Source organism: Lithobates pipiens, unplaced genomic scaffold, assembly GCF_037356315.1.
Source record: "Lithobates pipiens isolate NorthernLeopardFrog02 unplaced genomic scaffold, aLitPip1_a1.2 Scaffold_25, whole genome shotgun sequence".
Lineage (NCBI taxonomy): Eukaryota > Metazoa > Chordata > Amphibia > Anura > Ranidae > Lithobates > Lithobates pipiens.
In genome coordinates, this window is record NW_027507787.1 from 231179000 (window position 1) to 231203092 (window position 24093).

The 24093-nt window shown below is 45.7% G+C and overlaps 1 protein-coding gene across 2 annotated transcripts in view; it reads left to right on the forward strand.

Annotated features, from left to right (window-relative positions):
* The window catches only part of LOC143930016 (natural killer cells antigen CD94-like), a 131117-nt gene that overhangs the window by 51542 nt on the left and 55482 nt on the right, over positions 1-24093 (forward strand). For both annotated transcript variants that reach the window (XM_077453920.1, XM_077453921.1), the window contains exon 4: positions 16079-16153. In XM_077453920.1, coding sequence (XP_077310046.1) covers positions 16079-16153 — 75 coding nt within the window. The remainder of the gene's footprint in view (positions 1-16078; positions 16154-24093) is intronic.

Sequence of the window (24093 nt, forward strand, 5' to 3'; positions counted from 1 at the left end):
ATCGTTTATAGAGTTATGCATATATATGGTCTACTGGTCACATGTGTTGAATTCCTCCGAGATCCATGCCTCATTCATTTTTATAAATGTGAGGTAGTCAACACTGTCGTGAGCTAGGCGAGTGCTCTTATCGGTCACGATCCCCCCTGCTACGCTGAACGTCCTTTCAGACAAGACACTGGATGAGGGGCAAGCCAACAGTTCCATTGAAAATTGGGCAAGCTCTGGCTAGAGGTCAAGCCTGCCCACCCAGTAGTCCAGGGGTTCATCACTTCTCAGAGTGTCCACATCGGCCATTAACCCGATGTATTCAGACACCTGTCAGTCTAGGCATTCCCTGATGCTGGATCCAGATGAGACCCGTCGATGGGTCGGCTGAAAGAATGACCTCATATCAGAAGTCACCAACACATCTTCAAACCGCCCTCTTCTTGCAGGCGCTGTTGGATTGGTACCCGTAACTCTTTCTCTGGGAGTGGGAATTCCTCCTCTGCCAGCGCACGCAAAAGTAGAATGCAGCATTTCTCGAAGCAAGGTATGTAAGTGCTCCATTCTGACAGCCCTCTGTGATGGTGGTAACATTTCCACCATTTTTTGTTTGTACAGGGGGTCTAAGTATGTTGCCACCCAGTACAGGTCCTTGACCTTTATGCTTTTTATACGGTGTCCCTGTTAAAACACTGGAGCATGAAGGCCCCCATTTGCACTAAACTGAAAGCGGTATGGTGGCCTGGCTCCTGCTCATCATCCAGGATAATGTCGTCCTCCTCGTTCTCCTCTCCCCATCCACGGACAACAACAGGGATCCCAGAAAGGTTTAAAGCATGCTCTTCTTGCTCCTCCTCATCCACCCAGGCACCATCCTCCTCTGACTCCTCTTCAGACTCCTGTTGTTGACTTGTCTCAGATAGAGTAGCCCCCCTGGGATTTCATCCAGCATTGCGACTTCCTCATCTTCCTGCTCCTGCTCTTCCACAGCTTGATCAATGACATGACGCAATGCACACTCCATAAAGAAGGCATAAGGTATGATGTCACTGATGGTGCCATGGCTGCCATTGTCCAGTTTGGTGATCTCCTCAAATGGGTGCAAAAGTCTGCATGCATCGCACATGAGCAGCCACTGGCGCGGTGAAATAAAACCATGCTCCCCAGAACCTGTTCTGCTGCAGAGTTCACACAGGTAGTCGTTAACTGCACGTTTCTGCTGAAGCAGCCTATCAAGCATATAGAAGGTTGAGTTCCATCATGTCGGGAAATCGTAAATAAGACATCTGACCTGCAGATTGTGTTGCCGCTGAATGTCAGCAAGGCGAGCCATGGCCATGTAAGATCTTCTGAAATGGGCCAAGATTTTCCTTGCCTGCCGCAAGATGTCCTGGACCCCAGGGTATTTGACGACAAATCGCTGCACGACCAAGTTTAAGACGTGTGCCATGCATGGCACGTGTGTAATTTTGCCCTGTTTCAATGTGCTAAGCAGATTGGCACCATTGTCACACACCACTTTACCAACTGTCAAATTGAGCAGTGTTAGCCACTGATCTGCCTGTAAGGAGTGCAGGGCCAGTGTGGCTCTTGGCTTCCAGGCACAACAGGCGCAGCACAGCATGGCAATGTCTCACCTGGCATGTCGAATAGGTTCTGGGGATCTTGGGCGGTGCAGCGGAAGAGACGCTAGCAGCGGAAAAGGAGGAGTCAGCTGAGGTGGAGAGGGAGGGTGGAGTAGGAGGAGGAGAAGAAGAGGCAGGCCTGCATTCAATCCATGGCGGTAAAACCAAATCTACACGGGTGCCCTGGGTTACATGCTTGATGGCCATCAGAAGGTTCACCCAGTGGGCAGTAAACATTATATACCTCCCCTGCCCGTGTTTGCTAGACCACGTGTCTGTGGTCAGATGTATCTTGGTACCGACCCTGTGTGCCAGAGATACATTCACTTGCCGCTGAACATGGCCATGTAGCTCTGGGATGCCCTTCTGTGAGAAATACTTCCTTCCTGGGACCTTCCATTGTGGTGTTCCAATGGCCACAAATTTTTGAAAGGCCTCTGAGTCCATCAGCTTATATGGCAGTAGTTGGCAGGCTATCAGTTCTGACAAATCAGCGGTCAACCGTTGGGCAAGAGGGTTATCCGGCGTCATAATTTTTTTACGCTCGAACATTTGCCTGCCTTTTCCCAGAAAAACGTGAGGAGGATATGATGGAAGGTGGAGTGGAGGACAATTGTGAGGAGAGAGGAGAAGGAGAAGTAGAAGACGAGGCTGGACGGTGAGAGCCTGCAGTGTGGTTTTGTGGGTACCGTTGCTCCCACTGGGCTCGGTGATGGCAGCTCATGTGCCTTTCTAAGGCAGTTGTCCCTAGGTGAGTGTCAGCCTTACCGCGACTTATGCATTGACTGCAAAGGCTGCCGATGGCAACACTATTGTCAGCAGCGGACACATTAAAAAAAAGCCCACACTGCGGAGCCATGTGGCGGCGTCCTGGGAGCGCCAGATGTGACCGTTCATGGTTGATGCCTCGCTCCTGATACATTAGCAGTCTGCTTTGTCCCTCCTGTGCAATCTAAGTTCCGCCTGCTTGTCCTCCCTATCTGCTGGTCCATATCTCCCTCTGAACTCCCCTCCTCTTCCTCTCTTGTGGGCACCCACGTGACATCACTAGACACGTCATCATCAACGTCACCTTCCCCACCGCTATAATTAGAGATCTCAGAGTAGGCAGCAACAGCTGGGACCAACCTCCTCCTTGGGCTGATCTGGATACTGTCGTCAGACTGCTGAGTGGCGGTTGTTGCTACCTCCTCTTCCTGATCCAATGCCAAGAGTGGCTGCGCATCAGCAATGTCTTGTGATGGATCGGAAAATAATTCCTGTGACTCAAGAGGATGGTATATGGTGGTGGTGGTGGTGTTGGTGGTAGTGTCTTTGGGGGTGCACACAGCAAAGAGTGAAGAAGAGGGTGCAGATTGAGAGGATGAGGAGGGCGCAGAAGAGTAAGGCTGAGTGAGCCACTCAACCAAGTCTGGTGCGTCCTTTGACGTAATCGAACGCACCTTCTGCAATTTGCCACTTTGGCTCAAGCCTGTTGCTCCTGCCCTACCCCTACCACCCCTGCGGAAGGGCCTGCCTCTTCCTCTGTCTGTCATTTTTTAAATGACCCTGTGACAAAAGTCTCTAGAGAAGTGCAGTATATGTGGCAGAAGGTATATAACACCACGCTTCAATCTGTCGTTTTGGGGGGCCACTGGTCTATCACACCAGTTATAATACTTTTTTGTAATTGCGTTTGTCACTCTTTGTAGTATCGCTGCAGAACCACTCAGCAGTCACAATGCTGCGCAGTGGAAATGCACAATACTATGCTTTCTATATATGCAAGTATTTTATACGTGTATTACACCCCTATATACTGCACACCAAATAGTACACGTATACCAGTCCTTAAAAGGACCTTTTTGGACTTAATAGTAGCTAGCTAGTAGCTAGTGAATTGCATACTGTCCCTGCTCCAAACACCAAACTGTCCCTCCCTACACTGAGAAACGACAGATGCAGAATCAGTCAGCAGCACTGCATGCAAGGCACTATAATATGCTTTCTATATTTGAAAGAAAGTATATTATACATGTACAACCCTATATAATTTACACCTATACCACTCCTAAAAGGACCTTTGTGGACCTAGTAGCTAGTGATTTGCAGACTGTCCCTGCTCCAAACACCAAACTGTCCCTCAGTCCCTACACTGATAAAAGACAGCTGCAGAATCGGTCAGCACTCAGCTCAGCAGCACAGCAGTGAAGTATAATATGCTTTCTACATTTGAAAGAAAGTATATTATACGTGTACAACCCTATATACTGTACACCTATTCTAGTCCTTAAAAAGGACCTTTGTGGACCTAGTAGCTAGTGATTTGAGACTGTCCCTGCTCCAAACACCAAACTGTCCCTCCCTACACTGATAAAAGACAGCTGCAGAAACGGTCAGCACTCAGCAGCACAGCAGTGCACCATAATATACTTTCTATATTTGAAAGAAAGTATATTATAAGTGTATTACAACCCTATATACTTTACACCTATACCAGTCCTTAAAAGGACTTTTGTGGACCTAATAGTAATAGCTAATTAGCTAGCTAGTGATTAGACTGACTGTCCCTGCTCCACACAGCGTCCTTTCCCTACACTGACAAAAGACAAAATGTAAAATGGCCGCCAGATCAGGTCTATTCATAAGGTAGGGGGTATGTCCATGTGCTGAAATGTCTCAATTGGCTGTCCTGTACCCCATGATGGATGTGTCATGGGTCAAAGTTCTTCACAATGTAAACAAATATGGTCGCCCTGAACAGCGCCAGAAGTCCGCCGGTTTGGCGTATCGCAAACTAGAAAAGTTTGCCGCGAACCGACCGCCGGGCGAACCGCAAGGCCATCTCTAACCACTTATGATGTACTGCCCAGTCTACGATTCTGGCTATGTGACAGGCCCAGTAGTAATTTTTAAGATATGGAAGGCCAATTCCACCTTTTGTTTTGAGTTTAGTTAATTCTTGGGCATTTTTTGTTTCCAAAGAAATTTAACACAGCAGTGTTTGTACGCCTGAAAGAAAGTCTGAGGAAGCTTTATGGGAATTGTTTGGAGCATGTATAGAATGGGAGAATGGTCATCGTTAGGATTGCTGCCCTTCCGAACCATGAGAAATGGGGTTTGTCCCATTTGCGTAAATCGTCTGAGATAGTTTTAAGTAAGGGCAGGTAGTTTTTGGTGTATAGGTCAGATAGGTTTGGTGTGATGTTAATGCCTAGATATTTAATTGCATCGCTTTTCCATTGGAAAGTGAAGTTTTTCTGGCAAAGCATTACTAGTTCCTGCGGGAGGGTAATATTTAGAGCGTGGTATTTGGCAAAGTTGATTTTGAAATTAGGTAGTCTGTGAAAGAGCTCAAAGTCTTTTAAAACATTTGGAATTGAGGTGTGTGTGTCTCGTAGGAATAGTAATATGTCGTCTACAAAGGTTGCCAACTTGTTAGTTTGTTCTGCAACGGGTATGCCCTTTATGTCTTTATTGGCTCTGAGGCAGCATAGGAAAGGTTCTAAGGATAGAACACAAAGGATGGGGGACAATGGACAGCCCTGCCTCTTCCCATTTCGTATGGAGAAGGCATTCAACAGGTGGCCATTGACCCGTACTCTGGCAGTTGGTGTTGTGTATAAGGACATGATGAGATTAAACATTCGGTCTTGTAGACCAATGTGTCGTAAAATTGCACCCAGATAATACTAAGCCAACCTGTCGAATGTCTTCTCCGCATCTAGGGATAGAAAGAAACCTTTACATATGTGTATAGTCCTCCAATAATGTAGATTGAGGGTCTTAGTGGTGTTGTCCCTCGCCTCTCTTCCTGGGACAAAGCCCACTTGGTCTTTTTGGATTAGAGTGGGTATGTGGGGTAGGAGATGGTTTGCCAAAATTTTCGCGAATAATTTCACATCTACATTCAGTAGAGATATCGGCCTGTAATTAGATACTGTTGTGGTGTATTTTCCCTCTTTTGGTATTAAAGTAATGTGTGCTTCAAGCAGCCTGTGGAAGGGGAACGTGGACGTAGAGAGGGAATTTAAGGTCTTAAGGAACAGTGTCATTAGTGTGTCAGCAAATGTTTTGAAGTAGGTCGCTGTGAGACCGCCAGGGCCGGGACTTTTACCTGTCATAAGTTGTTTGATCGCTACTTTAAATTCATCTTCTGAGATGGGTTTTTCTAGGTGACAGGCGTCTTCTCTATCAATAGGTTTAGGGCAGTATTTTTCTAGGAAGGTTTTAATGAGCAAGTTCCTTGTATTGCTACCTAAAAGTCCCGGAGACTGTTGTGGTAAATTGTATAGACTAGTGTAAAAGGATTCAAATTGACACGCTATATCAGTGGACCTAACCAGGGCCGCTGATAGAAATCATGGGGCCCTGTACAGCCTACCTGACGGGGCCCCCTTCAGCTCCACCCCTGGCCCCGCCCCTGGTCCCTCCTTCAGCCCCGCCCTGTCCCGGCCCCTCCCCAGACCCCGCCTTGAAACAAAGTGCAGGTATGTCTACAAGTGATAGGCATGGCTGGCACTGTCTGCAGCACATTACGGCATTGGCGGCATGGGTGGTACTGTCTGCAGCACATTACGGCATTGGCGGGAATGGGTGACACTGTCTGTAGCACATTACGGCATTGGCGGCATGGGTGGCACTGTCTCTGCAGGCAGCACATGCGTTATGGGCCATAAAGCATGTGCTACCGGCAGACAGTGCCGCCAATGCTGTAACACTAATGGCATAATGCATGTGCTACTTGCTGACAGCACACCCATACCGCCAATGCCATATTGTGCTGCAGACAGTGCCACCTATGCCGCCAATGGCATAATGCCATTGGCAGCATGGGTGGCACTGTCTCTGCAGGCATCACATGCGTTATCACATTAGCATCATGGGTGGCACTGTCTGCAGCACAATATGGAACTGGCAGCATGGGTGGCACTGTCTGCAGGCAGCACATGTCTTATGGGCCATAACGCATGTGCTACCTGCAGACAGTGCCACCAATGCCATATTCTGCTGCAGACAGTGCCACCCATGCTGCTAATACCATAATGTATATATGCTGCTGCATCACTAGTAGATCTTGAATTCCCCCCCAAGCAAGCACATACCTCTGTGCCAGGTCACCTTGAGGCGAGGTGACAGGTGCACACCGTAGGGATCAGAAGTGCAGCGCAAGGTTGTGGACCCTATGGCTGACTGCTGCAGACGAGGGACAGATCCCACTGGGGTTAGAGCGTAAGATTCCCTGGGGCGCGGAGTCTAAGAGCCAGCAGGTGTTCACCAGCGCCTCCAGTGGTGAGGATGGACTTGGCTGGAACTGGCTCCAGGTCGCGACCCCCAGGGTCCCCCAGCTCACACCCACAGTAGGCAACAGGAGGATAGGGATGGTGAGGGACAAAGCCAAGGTCGGGGCCACAAGCAGACAAGAATAGTCGGGTACACGCTAAAAGGTCAGGATCACAGGCAAACAGGGATAGTCAAGACACGCCAAGGTCGGTAACGGAAAACAGAAGCAGAGCACACGGCAGGAAACAGGAAGCTAACACACAAAGGAATACACAATGGTTGATCAGCACTGATGGCCTGCAGTGCACAGGCTAATATAGGGCTCCCTGATAGGGCCTGGGGTGGAGCCATGCTTAGAGGAGAGGTTATAAAAACCACCAGGTGGAAGTGGCTGACCTCTTAGTCTGAAGACATGAGGGAAGGTAAGCAAACACAGGAAGATCACTGCATAACCATGACAGTGTGTCCTTTTTAGCCGGGCTCCATGAGGCACTTCTTCCCTGATCCTGCTGCTGCCTGGACTGGAGTGTCCACAAATGATTCCATTCAGATGCGATATCAATGATGCCAGCAGTGTTCTGCCACCGCCGCTCGCCTCACTGACACTTCTCTCATGAGGGGGAGGAATCGCTCCACGGTGCCAGGGGGACAGCACGATAGAGGATGCACTGGCTGGGACTTGAGCCACAGCCAGCATGAAGAGCGGGTGCAGAAGAGGCATTCTTCCGCACCCGAAATAGAGGAAATAGTCCCCTGCCGCCACCTAGTCTGCAGATAGCTATCTGCACAAAAAAAAAAAACGTAAAAATAACCGGGGGGTGATGGGGGCTATTTGGTTGGTAGTTGAGCAGGACGAACTCTGATCGGCCATGGCTGGAGGATTTTTTTTTTAATATTAATTATTTATCTGCTCAGCTTGCCCGGGCCCCCCTGCTGGCCGAGCCCAGTAGAACAGGGCCAGTTGTACTGGCCTATCAGCGGCCCTGGACGTAACACTAGTTCTCCCCTGAGAGTCTTTGATATTGTGGATGGTCATGTTTGCTTTTTTGGTTTGGATGGCTTTGGCTAGAAATTTTCCATATTTGTTGCCGAATTCATAAAAGATTTTTTGGTGTAGAACAAATTTTCGGCTGATTGTGTGGTTGATCTCTTCCCGTAGAAGTGATCTAGTGTGTGTTAGTTCTTGATATACTTGTTGAGCCTGAGACTGTTTGTGGGTGCGCTCTAGGTTTTTAATTTTTTGGATTAGGTCTGAGATCTTATTTTGTTGTGCTTTCCTACGAGATGCTTTTAAAGCAAGAAACTTACCCCGGATCACGCATTTGTGTGCTTCCCACTGAGTGAACGGGGCTATGTCAGGTGTATCATTTTCTGAAAAAAATTGGTCTATGTCTTTTCGAATCTGATTAACAGCGGGTTCTGATGTAAGTAGGGATGAATCTAGACGCCAGATTTTGGTAAAGGTGTTTTTGCCTTGTATAGTTAGGGTCATGGCTATTGGGTGTTGTTGAGAAGAGCATTGTTTCTATAATCGCGTTGGTCAAGAGGTGAAGATCCCTTTGGGATATAAATAAGTAGTCCAGTCTAGAGTATATGTTGTGTGAGGCTGAAAAGTCTGTGTAGTCTTTGTCATTGGGATGTAGTGTACGCCAAGTGTCATGAAGAAGGAGATCTTGATGAATTCTACTTTGGCGTAATGCCCTGTATGGGAGTGAGGCGGTGCCAGAGGAGGTGTCTAGTATTGGGTACATAGCAACATTAAAATCGCCCCCAAGAATGGTCAGTCCTGTTTGAAAGCTTGCCACCAAGATTTGTGCGATTGATCTAAAAAAGCTTACTTGTGCAGAGTTAGGGCTGTAGATATTAGCAAAAGTGACCGGTCAGTCCTGTATGAGACCCTTGAGAATAACATATCTACCTTTTGTATCTGTGAGTGAGTCAATTATTTGCCAGTGAAGATTTTTAGAGATCAAAATTGAGACCCCTTTGGTTTTTGCTAGTGGATTAGTCGCATGGTAGCATGTGGGGAAGAAGCGACTTGTAAGTTTGGGGACACTATTGGTTCGGAAGTAGGTCTCTTGTAGAAACACAACATCGGCTTTGAGATTATGCATCCTGTCAAGTATTTGACTCCGTTTTTCAGGGATATTTAGCCCTTTCACATTCAGGGAAACTACTTTGAGTGTGGGATCCGTGATTTTTAGCAGGACTGCGACATTGCGGCGGACAAATCTGACCCCAAGTGACACTTTTTGGGGACCAGTGACATTATTACATTGATCAGTGCTAAAAAAAATGCATCAATGTATAAATGACACTGGCAGGAAAGGGGTTAACACTAGGGGGCGATCAAAGGGTTAACTGTGTTCCCTGCCCCTAATAATAGTAGGGGGAGGTTATATTGAATTAAAACACCAAATATAATAGGACACGAAAATAGCAATTTTAAATTATACACCCTTTCCTTTTTTTTTTTTTTTTGACACACGTAATAGGGCGCTGCAAAGCCCCTTTCTTAATTATATTTTGAATAATGTGTTGCACAAATTGAGTTTTGGTTATGGGTAGGTATGCCAAACACCCACGGCTCGGTTCGCACCAGGACCTGCGAACGGACCGAAAATTAGAACCCTGTTAAAGTCAATGGGACGCGAATGGTCAAAATTAAAAGTGCTAATTTTAAAAGCTAATATGCATGTTATTGTCCTAAAGGGGTTGGGGATCCGGGTCCTGCCCCAGGGGACATGCATCAATGCAAAAAAAGTTTTAAAAACGTCAGTTTTTTTGGAAGCACTGATTTTAATGATGCTTAAAGTGAAAAAAAGTGAAATATTCCTTTAAATATCGTACCTGGGGGGTGTCTATTGTATGCCTGTAAAGTGACGCATATTCAACGTGTTTAGAACAGTCCCTGCACAAAATGACATTTTTAAAGGAATAAAGGTCATTTAAAACTGCTTGCCCTTTTAATATAATGTCGGGTCCCAGCAATATGGATGAAAATCAGTGAGACAAATGGCATGGGGGGCAATCCATTACCAGGCCCTTTGGGTCTTGTATGGATATTAAGGGGAACCACGCACCCAAATTACAAAAAGGAAAGGCTTGGGGCCCCCAAGCCCTATATACTCTGAACAGCAGTATACAGGTGGTGCAAACAAGACAGGGACTGTGTAGGTTTGTTGTTAAGTAGAATCTGTTTGCAATTTTGAACTGGTACATTTTTAAAGTGTAGCTCCAGTCAAAAAAACTATTTTTAAGCTTTTTGGAAAACATAGGGAAGGGTTATCACCCCTGTAACATTTTTTTCCTGTCTGTGCACCTCTTCAGAAGATTTCACCTCACTTTATGTCCCAAATAGGGATAAGCTTCAAGTTCGAGTTGAACGCTCGATGTTTGGCGAACAGTGAACAATTTGGGGTGTTTGGGGTGTCGGCAAATTCGAAAAGCCGCGGAACACCCTGTAAAAGTGGGAGAAATCTAAAGTGCTAATTTTAAAGGCTAATATGTAAGTTACTGTCCTAAAAAGTGTTTGGGGACCTGGGTTCTCCCCCAGGGGACATAGATCAATGCAAAAAAAAGTTTAAAAAATGCAGTTTTTTCAGGAACAGTGATTTTAATAATGATTAAAGTGAAACAATAAAAGTGTAATATTCCTTTAAATGTTGTAACTGGGGGGTGTCAATAGTATGCCTGTGAAGGGGCGCATGTTTCCCATGCTTAGAACCGTCCCTGTCTGCGGGCATGGGGGGCTTATCAGAATCTGGAAGCCCCCTTTAACAATGTTTGAAATGGTAAGGGGGTACAAAAGTACCCCTATCATTTCACAAAGAAAGTGTAAAAAATAGTTAAATTAGACAAACACACTTTTGAAAAATTCCTTTATTAAAAATAAAAAAAAGATTCCAGCGGTGGTAATCCACTCTTGCTATCCAGCGACGGATGATCATCTCTCCTGAGTCCAGCGATGGCTGATCTGATCCAGCGATCGGAGACACTGCGGGATGTTTCTTATATGAGGAGGGCGGGGCCACCTGTCACCCGACCCCCCCCCCAGACGCTAGTGGGGAAAGCCGGGCTTCCCCAATGATGTATGGGTGACCCCGCCCCCCTCTGATGTAACGGAAACCAGCGCTACATCAGAAGGGGGGCAGGTCACCCATACGTCATTGGGGAAGCCCGGCTTTCCCCACTAGCATCAGAGGGGGCAGGGTCAGGTGACGGGTGGCTCCGCCCTCCTCATATAAGAAACGTCAGGCTGCCGGGATCCCACAGTGTCTCCGACAGTGGAGACAGAGGATGCATGGATGGACTGCGCTGGACTGAGAGATCACCGTCGCTGGACCCCGGAGAGATGATAACCTGCAGCGTAGGTCAGCTGAGGCATTCAGTCCGGAGTCCTCTGGATCACGAAGGATGTCATGAACCACAGCCATCTCCTCCCAGCCACGTACAAGTCCACAGGTTTCTTCGGACTGTAAATGATCCCTAAAAGACTGCTGCTGATGCTGAGTGCCAGGCTCCACCTCCATGCTGATACAATCCTCTTCTTCCTCCTCTTCCTGTGTGATGGTGGGCCAGCAGGAACACTGTCTGGATAAAGGGGGCCTTGAGAGGTAAGGAAGTCCTCCTCTTCCTGCCTCTGTTCTGCCTCAAGTGCCCTGTCCATTATTCCACGCAGCTTGTGCTCCAACAGGTGGACAAGAGGGACAGTGTCACTGATGCATGCACTGTCACTGCTCAGCATCCTTGTCGCCTCCTCAAAAGGTTACAGGACAGTGCATGCATCCCTGATCATGGCCCACTGGCGTGGCGAAAAAACCAAGCTACCCTGACCCTGTCCCGGTGCTGTAGTCACACAGGTACTCATTGATGGCCCTCTGCTGCATGTGCAGCTGCTGCAGCATGGCCAACGTTGAGTTCCACCTGGTGGGCATGTCACAGATTAGGTGGTTCTTGGGCAGGTTAAATTTCTTTTGGAGGTCAGCCAGCCAAGCACTGGCATTATATGACCGGCGGAAATGCACACAGACTTTCCTGGCCTGCCTCAGAACATCCTGTAAGCCTGGGTACCTGCCCAAGAATGGCTGCACCACCAAGTTAAGGACGTAAGCCAAACAGGGCACATGGGTGAGTTGTCCCTGTCGGAGGGCGGAGAGGAGCTTGGTGCCATTGTCGCAAACCACCATTCCTGGCTTAAGCTGGCACGGCATCAACAACCTCTCAGCCTGCCCCTGCAGAGCTGACAGAATATCTGCCCCAGTATCGCTCCTGTCCCCTAAGCACACCAGCACAAGCAGCGCATGGCATCTTTTTGCCTGTGTACTTGCATAGCCCCTTGAACACCTACAGAACACCGCTGGTTCAGAGAACAAAGCACAGGAAGAGGCTGTGGAGGAAGAAGAAGAGGATGGGGTGGAGGAGAGAGGTGTGTCAGAATCACCAGTAGTAGCATTTTGGAGGTGTGGTGGCGGAACAACCTCCAACACTACAGCACCTTGTCCTGCATCCTTCCCAGCTGACAGCAGAGTCACCCAATGCGTGGTGAAATATAGGTAACGTCCCTGTCCATGCCTACTGGACCATGAGTCAGCGGTATGCACCTTACTGCTCATAGCCCTGTCCAGCAAGACCAAGATATTGCCTTCCAAATGCCGGTAGAGAGCCGAAATCTGTGCGAAAAGTGGCGTTTGGGAACCTGCCACTGAGAAACCGCACATTCCACAAATCCACGGAAGGGGGCAGAGTCTACCAACTGAAAAGGCAGCAGTGGGGGTGCTAGCAATTTAACCAAGCTAGCATTCAACCGCTAGGCATGTGGATGGCTGGGAGTGAACTTCTTTCGGAGGTGCAGCAGCTGGGGCAGGGAAATTTGCCTGGTACAATCGGACATTGGTGTACAGCTAGCAGATGGCCTGCAAATACTTGGCTGTGACACACCTAATTCTACACCTTCATTCCTCTCAGTGCAGGTTTCAGAGAGGACTGAAGGTATAGTGGGGTTGGAGATCCCAGTTGATGAGGAGCAAGGAGAGGTCTGCTTTGTTCTTTGGTGTGAGTCTTTTAGGTACGCTTGCCAACGAACTGCATGGCAGGTCGACATATGTCTGGTCAAGCATGTGGTGCCCAAGCGGCTGATGTTTTGGTCATGTGAGATACACTTGAGACATATGTTGCAAAGAGCAGCGGTGAAATCTGATGCACTCATCTCAAAAAAGGCCCACACCAAAGAACTTTTGAAATAATGCGCAGAGGCAGCTCCCTGCACATGTGGAGCTCTGCGGTGTGATGCAGTCGGTGTGCTGCCCTTAAGCTGGCATCTGGAGGGCATTCTGCCTCACTGGAGATGTGCCTCCTCCTCCTCCTCTCTCCTATCAGGCACCCACGTGAAGTCAGTGACCTCATCATGCCCTCCCTCCTAATCACTGGAGCAAACCTGCCAGTATGCTGCAGCTGGGAGAACATGACTGCCATATTGCTGTCCTTCTTGGGCATCCCCTCTCTCTGGGCTCATGTTACTGCATTCCTCTAGCTGGGTATCATCATCAGAGCATTCAAAGTGCTGGGCATCCTCCTGGAGCATGTACCCAATACTGTGCACAAACAGTTCTGGAGACTCCTCAGGAGGACATGGTGGGGCAGAGTGACTGATGCCACTGAGCTGAGGGAAGAGGCCGCATTGGCAGCTGCTTTGCCAAAGCACCCTGAGCCTGGGAGAGAGAGGGTGAGGAGAATGAGGATGGCTTGGTCATACACTCTACCAAGTCTTCAGCATGTTGCGGCTCAACATGGCCAGCTACCGAAAAAAAAGACAAGCATGTCCCATGGCCACGTGCTGATTAGGATGCACCATGTCCACGACCAGCACTGTTGCCTCTAGACACAGAGCCTGCTTGCCCTCTTTTATTGGGTCGTGACTGTCTGCCTCTCCTTGTTGGCCTTCCAGACATACTAATGGCCTGCAGGCAGATATAGCTGCACAAAGCTGGGACGTATATACTGATATACTGCAGCTAGCAGAATCAACTGCCTGCCTGTAGTATTATTAGTATGAGAACACCAGCAATTGGGGTAGCTTTATGTGCACACTGTGCAGAGTATACAGTACATCAACTGTAATTACTGCAGCTGCCTGCCTGTGGTATAGGATCAGAAAAACACCAGCAATTGGGGTAGCTTTAAGTGCACACTGTGCAGAATACACAGTACACCAACTGTAATTACTGCAGCTGCCTGCGTTATAGGATCAGAAGAACACCAGCAATTGGGGTAGCTTTATGTGCACACTGCAGAGTACACCAACTGTAATTACTGCAGCTGCCTGCCTGTGGTATAGGATCAGACGAACACCAGCAATTGGGGTAGCTTTATGTGCACGCTGTCTAGAGGGCACAATAAACCAACTGTAATTGCTACAGCTGCCTGTGGATAGGATCAGCAGAACAGCAGCATTTGGGGTAGCTTTAGGTGCACACTGTGCAGATGGCACAATACACCAACTGTAATTGCTACAGCTGCCTGCAATATAGGATCAGCAGAACACTAGCAATTGGGGTAGCTTTAAGTTCACACTGTGCAGAGTACATAGTACACCAACTGTAATTACTGCAGCTGCCTGTGGCATAGGATCAGAAGAACAGCAGGAATTGGGGTAGCTTTAAGTGCACACTGTGCAGAGTACAGAGTACACCAACTGTAATTACTGCAGCTGCTTACCTGTAGTATAGGATCAGAAGAACACCAGCAATTGGGGTAGCTTTATGTGCACACTGTGCAGAGTACACAGCACACCAACTGTAATTACTGCAGCTGCCTGCCTGTGGTATAGGATCAGAAAAACACCAGCAATTGGGGTAGCTTTAAGTGGACACTGTGCAGAGTACACAGTACACCAACTGTAATTACTGCAGCTGCCTGTGGTATAGGATCAGAAGAACATCAGCAATTGGGGTAGCTTTATGTGCACACTGTGCAGAGAACACAGTACACCAACTGTAATTACTGCAGCTGCCTGCAGTATAGGATCAGAAGAATACCATCAATTGGGGTAGCTTTATGTGCACACTGTGCAGATGGCACAATACACCAACTGTAATTGCTACAGGTGCCTGCGATAATATAGGATCAGCAGAAAACCCGAAATTGGGGTAGCTTTAAGTGAACACTGTGCAAAGGACACAGCACACAGGAACGAATCTAGCTAAACTGAAGTGTATGTGTATATATATATATATATATAACACCTAGGATGCATATATATACACAATACACTGATTGCAGCTAAGTGACTCGCCTCCTGCCTGCTCTATGTAACTCAAATGAAATGGAATTACACTGTCTCTCTGTCTATCTCTCTCCGCCACCGCAACACACTACACAAGGCCACCACGCAGGCAGCCTTATATAGTGTGGGGCGTGTACTAAACCCCCTGAGCCATAATTGCCCAAAGCCACCCTGACTTTGGCCAATTACGGCTCTCTGTACAGATGGCACTGTGATTGGCCAAGCATGTGGGTCATAGTGCATGCTTGGCCAATCATCAGCCAGCAATGCACTGCAATGCCGCAGTGAATTATTGGCCATGACGCGCTGCTCGAATTTGGCACGAACGGTCCATAATGTTCAGAATTCGCCGAATGGACAAACAGACGGTGTTTGAGTCGAACATGGGTTCGACTTGAATACGAAGCTCATCCCTAGTAGGCAAGCAGGTGTGACTGGGCCTTTTTTTTAAATCTCTTCTGAGGAGGACATGATCATGGACACGGGTTTGTTTTTTTGGGGCGGGAGTTAGTGTAGTGTATGTCAATGAAAGGATTTATATAGATATCTTGTGTAATGTGTATCTTTATGTTGTATGTTGGAATTTGTCTTAATAAAAAAATACTGTGTTCCCTGGGTTTGTCAGAGCGGGGATCCACCTTGTTTACATAGGCAGATCCCCGTTTTACAACTCTGTACCACGATCGTGGTTGGCTGGCAGACATCAAGTAAGGCGCACAAGCCCACAGTATCTATTGCATGAAACAACATTGAGGTATGTCATTTCACGCAATAGAGCCTCCCTTCCACAGAATATGTGCGGTGGGTGGTCTTTAAGAGGTTAACCAAACAATTAATAAAGATATATTTTCACGTATTCCTTTGTAAAATGTAATTGTTATATTGGACCGGTTTTATCATCTTTCTCTGATTCTTTCAGTTTATAGAGGTCAGTCCTTAGAAAATGAGATCGGCCAGATGAAGAAGTTGATAAACAGCACCCAGTCTTCTATAAGTAAGTATATTATTATTTTTAGAAAGGCCCTAGGTGAGTAATAAACTCCCGACCGTGTGTGGGCTCCATCTGACTTTTTCCGCCAGATTTTCCGACGCACAAAGTTTGAGAGCAGGATCTAAAGTTTTCCGACAACATAAAGCGATTGCATAAATTACGATTGTATGTAGACAATTCCGACAGACAAGGTGCCACGCATGTTCAGAATATACTAAAAGACCAAAGCTATTGGCTGCTGGCCCATTTATAGTCCCGACATATACGTGTTTGACGTCACCTCATTCAGAACGATTGGATTTTCCGACAACTTTGTGCGATCGTGTGTATGCAACACACGTTTCGGCCAAAATCTGTCGGAAAAAAGCTGATGGATTTTGTGGTCGAAATTTCCGACCATGTGTATGGGGCGTCACTCTTGTTTTGTTTTGCGCCTTTTAAGGTTCTTTGCGGTATAAGCAAGAAAGCGATTAAACCTCTGAAGTGTATTGATGTGTTTAACTAAACAAAATGCTGTACATACAAACTATTACAATTATGGGAATACAGTACAAGACTGACAGATATTCTAATATATACAGTATCTCACAAAAGTGAGTACACCCCTAACATTTTTGTAAATATTTTATTATATCTTTTCATGTGACAACACTGAAGAAATTACACTTGTCTACAATGTAAAGTAGTGAGTGTACAGCTAGTATAATGCCCCGTACACACGAGCGGACTTTTCGACATCCAAACTCCGACGGACTGAGTCCATCAGACTATCCGATCGTGTGTGGGCTGCAACGGACTTTAGCTTCGCTAAAGTCTGACGGACTTTAGAAATGAAGCATGCTTCAAATTTTCCCGACGGAACTCCGCCGGACCCGGTCCCCTTCGAAAAATTCGCTCGTGTGTGTGCTACTCCGACGGACTAAAACCGACGCTAGGGCAGCTATTGGCTACTGTCTATGAACTTCCTACGTCGAATCCAGTCGTACGTCATCACGTTCGACTCCGTCGGAGTTTGGTGTGATGGTGTGTGGTCAAGTCCGTTCGGTCGAAAAGTCCGCCAAAACTCCGTCGGAACTCCGTCGAAACTCCGGCGGAACTCCTTTGGAGGTCTGTCAGACTTAATCCCTCTCGTGTGTACGGGGCATAACAGTGTAAATTTGCTGTCCTGTTAAATAACTCAACACACAGCCATTAATGTCTAAACCGCTGGCAACAAAAGTGAGTACACCCCTAAGTGAAAATGTCCAAATTGGGACCAAAGTGTCAATATTTTGTGTGGCCACTGTTATTTTCAAGCACTGTCTTAACCCTCTTGGGCATGGAATTCAATAGAGCTTCACAGGTTGCCACTGGAGTCCTCTTCCACTCCTCCATGACGACATCACAGAGCTGGTGGATGTTAGAGACCTTGCGCTCCTCCACCTTCTGCTTGAGGATGCCCCACAGATGCGCAATAGGGTTTAGGTCTGGAGACATGCTTGGCCAGTCCATCACCTTTACCCTCAGCTTCTTTAGCAAGGCAGTGGTCATCTTGGAGCTGTGTTTAGGGTCATTATCATGTTAGAATACTGCCCTGCGGCCCAGTCTCCGAAGGGATGGGATCATGCTCTGCTTCAGAATGTCACAGTACATGTTGGCGTTCATGGTTCCCTCAATGATCTGTAGCCCCCCAGTGCTGGCAGCACTCATGCAGTCCCGGACCATGACACTCCCACCACCATGCTTGACTGTAGACAAGACACACTTGTCTTTGTCCTCCTCACCTGGTTGCCCCCACACGCTTGTCACCATCTGAACCAAATAATAGGATTTTTATAACAGCTTACCTGTAAAATCCTTTTCTTTTGAGGTCCATCATGGGACACAGAGACTCAGTAATTACTGATGGGTTATAGGGTATCACTAGGTGATTGGACACTGGCACACCCTAGACAGGAAGTTCAATTCGCCATATAACTCCTCCCCCTACTGGAGGTACCTCAGTTTTGTAGCAAAGCAATATAAGTGTGTTAGAAGAGGGGAGGGACCTCTGTGTCCAGTGATGTACCTCCAAAGAAAAGGATTTTACAGGTAAGCTGTTATAAAAATCCTATTTTCTTTCTCGTACATCACGGGACACAGAGACTTGGTAATTACTGATGGGATGACCCAGAGCAATGCTATCTGAGGGGAGGGAAACCACACAACATAGGGTGTAATCAGACCTGAGGACCCTGTACCGCTGCCTGCCCAAAGGCGATATCCTCATGCCTTCTCACATCCACCTGATAAAATTTGGTGAATGTATGAACTGAAAACAAAAAACCCTCAAATATGAGTGTATACCCTCTGTGGGAATTTAAATTGGGTTGCCAGCACTTGTTGATAAATAAAAAAGATTTTTATTTGAAATTGTATTTATTTAACAAAAAAGCACTAAAAGCAAGTGACCTATAACATTGCACATGAAAAATTGGATGTATACTAGAATTACATAGCACATATACATGGAACAGTAAATGACCCACTCTATTGTGAATAATTTGTACAATAAAGATAACCCAACGTTTCGAGGTATATATACTGTGACAGAGCGAGGCTCTGTCCCTATGAAATTGGAGGAAAACGAGACACAGACACAGAGTTTGCATATCTGCGGACTGCAAGACTACAGAGTGTAGCTTTTAAATGGAGAAAACTGCTCTGTCAGTTTTCTCCAGGTTTTGCTAGTTTTGGATGGGATTCTGTAGTCTGGAGATCCCTGAGAGTCATGGGTGGGACGGGATCTCCAGCCCTGTGTCCGGGTCTTGAGGATAACGAGCAGGGTGTGTGCCCAGCTGCACACATGCCATATAACGAAGGGCTGTTGGGAGTAGAGTGTAGAGGATGGTGGTGTGTGAGCAGCTTGCTGCTTGAAGCTGTGCATGTCCAAAGCTGTGTGCGTCCAAGGAGCCGTGTGTCGAAGGGTTTGAAGCTGTGTACGTCCAAGCAGTTTGTTGGCCGGGGCAAGTACCTATAGCAGCACTACTGCTGAAGAGTAGCCAGGTGGGCTAGCATTTTCGTTTGGATTTTTGTGTACTTAATTTAAGCTTGGACCCCTGCGTGGGATTACTGGATAGACTAATATCTTGTTTTTCTTATAATAAACGTGGGCTACCAGGCCCTTAACCATCAACGCCTGCCTGATGTGGACTAAAAAATGCATCTACCAATTGAGCTAAACACCCCAATATCACAATACACAGTTGACCTCTTCTTCAGGGGTGATTTGTGGTCACATCATGTAGATCTGTAACAAGAGAAAAAAAAAAAACCCTATTCACCTCTCAGTCGCATATCTAGATATTAATAACAGTAAAATAATTTTAAAAAATGACCATGTGGGCAATCCAATATAATACACTAACATAATCATACTTCACACGGTAACAGATACATATGTGTATAAATTACTAACCATGTATATGAACAGTAGGCTTCTTATAACATCCAAAGAGAAGGTCGATCTGCCACAGCTCCACTGAGTTCGGAGGGCCCAATAAGAAAAAGTTTGAATATGTAACCAAGAGTAGGGGTTTTTATTGGGGAAAACCAATGTACCTCAACCATAAACCCTCTGTTCCCCTTGACATGGTATCACAAAGGGCACCACCACGCAGCCACGCCATGCTCCAATTGACCATCTCAGATAGCTGAATTAAAAATACGTACAGAAAAATATATATATTATGTAATGGCCTCCCCAGTATAAGGGCATCCACATCAGTGGCAAAAAGATATCCATAAAATATATAGTGGTGCACAAGCTGAAATAAAACACCTTACCCTCACTGCTAATGCAGGAAATATCTGATCACAGGTGTGGGCCCAACCAACGAGACCAAACATGGAGGATCCCGCCGCAGGGGTGACCGCCACCAATCTCACCACACTCAAAAGGTGTAGTGTGGCCAAATCTGAAAGTCAGATATAGACAGGCAAATTAAGGCTCCGTCCTTGTGGCCAAACAGGCCTAAAATGGCCGTAGTAGTTGTGTGTATCAAAATAACTTACCAAGTTGGTCTCCGTAATCCCAGACCCGTGATCAGCTGCAAGCAGGAAAGGCACTATGTGATCCAATGACCCAATTATTGGCCCATTTGTGAGCAAAAACCCTACATTTACCTTCAAATGGGCAAGATCTCTAAAAGATCACCTAGTCTCCAGTGAGTTCAAGAGCCTAGGTCCTCGGGATCCGTGTAAATATCCTGGTACCTTTTACTTGTGGTGGGTGCAAATATTGCCGCTACATGAATATAGCATGAAATATCATGCTTCCCAATGGTGAGCGATATCGCCCCAGACACTATGCAAACTGTCAGACAGCTGGGGTCGTGTACCTTTTGCTGTGTGACTGTCAATGCTTTTATGTGGGAAAGACGATACAGCAATTTTGGCGTCGTGCCTATCGACATATTTTGTCAATACAGACATGCAACCCCAGTCTCCCTCTGGGAAGATATGTCACAAATGTACACAATGGCATTACTCCCAAAATATCGTTCCTAATATTGGATAGGATGCATGCGGGCATAAGAGGTGGGGACTCAAATTATTTTTTTTTTAAATCATCTTTATTATTTTCTTATATAAAGTTCAACAAACAATTACATTCGATCCTAAGGCATTGAGGTTTACACAAGTCCCCCAATGTCTTCACATTTACATACATACTTATCCATTACATATCTATAACAGTATTAGATGGTGGCCCGAGAGGGGGATTACTGGAGGAGAGAGATCCTGTGAGGAAAAAAAAAAAAGGGGGAGAAATTAAAATTTACCCCCTGTGTTATTTCCCTTCTTTATGTGTTTTTATTGTGCCCTTGTGATTCCTTTTATATAAAAAAAAAAAAAAAAAAAGATTGTGTTTATCTTTTCTCTGTTTATTGGCCGTTGACCATTTTTTAATCATTTAGTCATTATTACGTGATTTTGTTCCATTTGTGACCTTACTTTGGTGCATTGTTTGTTTGTATTTTGTGCTTAGGGAGATCCTTAGCCTTCCTTTATGATTCCTAAAAATTGTGTTTTTATTTGTGTCTCCACCAATGGTTATCTCTCCTCCCCCCCCCCAAGCCCCTCCTCCAATTACATTTCCATCACTTATTCACTTCCCATATACCTTAAAACATACTACAAACAACGAAATTTAAAGGTTGTGGTTCGGTTTTCATTTCTTTTTCTTTCTTCTTTCCTGCTCCCTTCTCTTCCCCTTTACCCTTTCTACGATGCACCTTTGGAGGACACGAGCTTACGTAACAGCTTCTTGATTTTTCTCTCCCTTCCTTCCTTCCTCCCTCTCCCTTTAGGGATCTCTGGGGGGCTCAGGAGGGATTATCAGAGTTTTTAATCTGGTATAACTTACTCTTTCTCTATTTCTCGGGAATAGTGCTTCCAGCCTGCCCACATGTTTTATATTTTTCTTGTTGTTCCTTTATATCATATATCCATTTTTCAGCTTCCATTATTTTATCTACCTCTCCCTTCCATTCCAATAGAGTGGGACATGCTATCTGCCTCCAATATCTAGGTATTAATATTTTGGCTGCATTCAGCAGATGTGGTATGACTCCTTTTTTTGTAAGATTTGATGGATCCTTCTGTCCCGTGAAACAGATATTGTAGGGGTGTCATTTCTATAGGTTTTGCTGTTATCCTCCCTATCCATGTAGCCACTCCCTCCCAAAAAATCCAAATTTTTTGGCAGTCCCACCATAAATGAAGATATGTCCCCTTATCCTTACATCCTCTCCAGCAATGCCCATCTGCTGTTGGATATATCTCTGCTATTCTGGCTGGGGTTCGGTACCATCTGGCTATAAACTTGTATGACATTTCTTGTATTGCTGCACTTATTGATGTCGCATGCGTCATTTCCATAAGTTTTTTTTTTATTTGTGTTGGTCTAAATGTGCATCTTAGTTCCTTCTCCCACTCTCTTATAAAGTGAGGAATTGTGCTACTTTGTTCACTAAGAACTAATTTATACATCTGGGATAGTAAATGACTTGGTTTTTCTATTTTCATGCACATCTTCTCATATGTCGTAAGGGAGCTCAGAGGTCTTACTTGAGGTTCTAATTTATTAAAAAAATCTCTCATTTGGTAATATCTCCATCTCGACATGTGTATATCTCCTTGTGATGATACTAGCTCTGTTAAGGGGAGTAAACTTCCCAATGGAGCATATCTTAAACACCTTGTATTCCCCCCCCCTGAGCCCCAGGAACCTAATGCTCCCTTTTCTTCCCCCAATGGAAACCATGGATATCCCCCTAATGGGGCTAGCGGTGATGTGCGTGGGGCATATTTTTCATTTTTATTCATTCTGTCCCATACTGCTAACGTATTCCGTGTTAGTGGTGATGTCCACTTTGATAAAGCTCTGTTCGTGGCCTGTATCCATGGAGCCCCTGCTAGATTTCTGCCCGCCATACTTTCTTCTACCGAAACCCATGCCTTATTTAAGGAGTCATGGCACCAGTTTAGTATTCGTACCATAGACATTGCTTTATAATACATAAAGACATCTGGAAGCCCTATTCCACCTTCCTTCTTGTTTCTGCGCAGGATATCATATGCTATCCTAGGGTTTTTATCATTCCATATAAAAGATATAAACATTTTACGTATTCTCTTAAAAAAGACCCGAGGCACTGCTATAGGTACAGTATTTAAGATATATATTATTCTAGGTAATATATTCATTTTCAAAGTGTTTATCCTTCCGAACCATGTCAATGAATGACCCTTCCACCTGTTTAAATCTTTAGTTATTTCTGTTATTAGAGTTCCATAATTAAGTTCATATAAAGATTTAGCCTCTGCCGTGATATGTACTCCTAAATAATATAATGATTTCTTTTCCCATCTAAATGGCAGGTTATTCTTCATTAACATTGACATCAATGGAGGTACATGACAGGGTAATATTATGGATTTTTCCATGTTTATTTTAAAGTTGGAAATTTTTCCATATCTCTGGACCTCCTCCATTAGTGCCATTATTGATCCCAGTGGTTCTGAAAGATAGAATAATAGGTCATCAGCATATGCTGATACCTTGTGCTCTTCAGATCCTATTCTAATCCCTTTTATTCCCTTATTTTCTCTCACCCTGCACAGAAATGGTTCCAGAGTCAAGGCAAACAGTATTGGGGACAGGGGACACCCCTGTCTTGTGCCATTTCGTATATCAAAGCAGCCTGATGGAGTACCGTTTACCTTCACTCTTGCTCTGGGTTTTGCGTATAGGGCTGCTATCCATCCCATCATTCGATCTCCCATACCTATTGCTTTCAACACTTCCTTCATAAAATCCCAGTCCACTCTATCAAATGCCTTTTCAGCATCCATTGATAGCATTGTTCTGGGTAATTTATCTGGGCCATTTTGCATCCAATAAAGTATATGTAAGGCTCGTATGGTGTTATCTTTGGTTTCTCTGCCTTTCATAAAACCCGTTTGGTCACAATGGACCAATTGTGTTACCTCTTCTTGTATTCTAGTAGCTATGATTTTTGCTATTAGTTTAGTATCTGAATTAAGCAATGATATGGGTCTATAATTGGCACATTCCTGTGGGTCCTTCCCCGGTTTTGGTAAAACTGTTATGTATGCTAGCAGTGCTTCTGAGGACATTGGGTTAGAGGCAGTAATATTATTGAAATATCTACATAAGGGTGTTTCTAAAATTTGGGCAAACTTCTTATAGTATGCATTAGTTAACCCATCGGATCCTGGGCTTTTCCCCCTCGGCAGGGTCTCTATCGCTTTTCTTATTTCCTCTTTAGTTATTGGTTCTTCTAATTTTTCTATTATCCTGGGGGGGAACATTGGTATTGTAGAACTAGTATAATCTCTCATCTCTTCTATCCTCCCCCTATCTTCCGCCTGCCTCAGAATGGGTTGGATATCATATA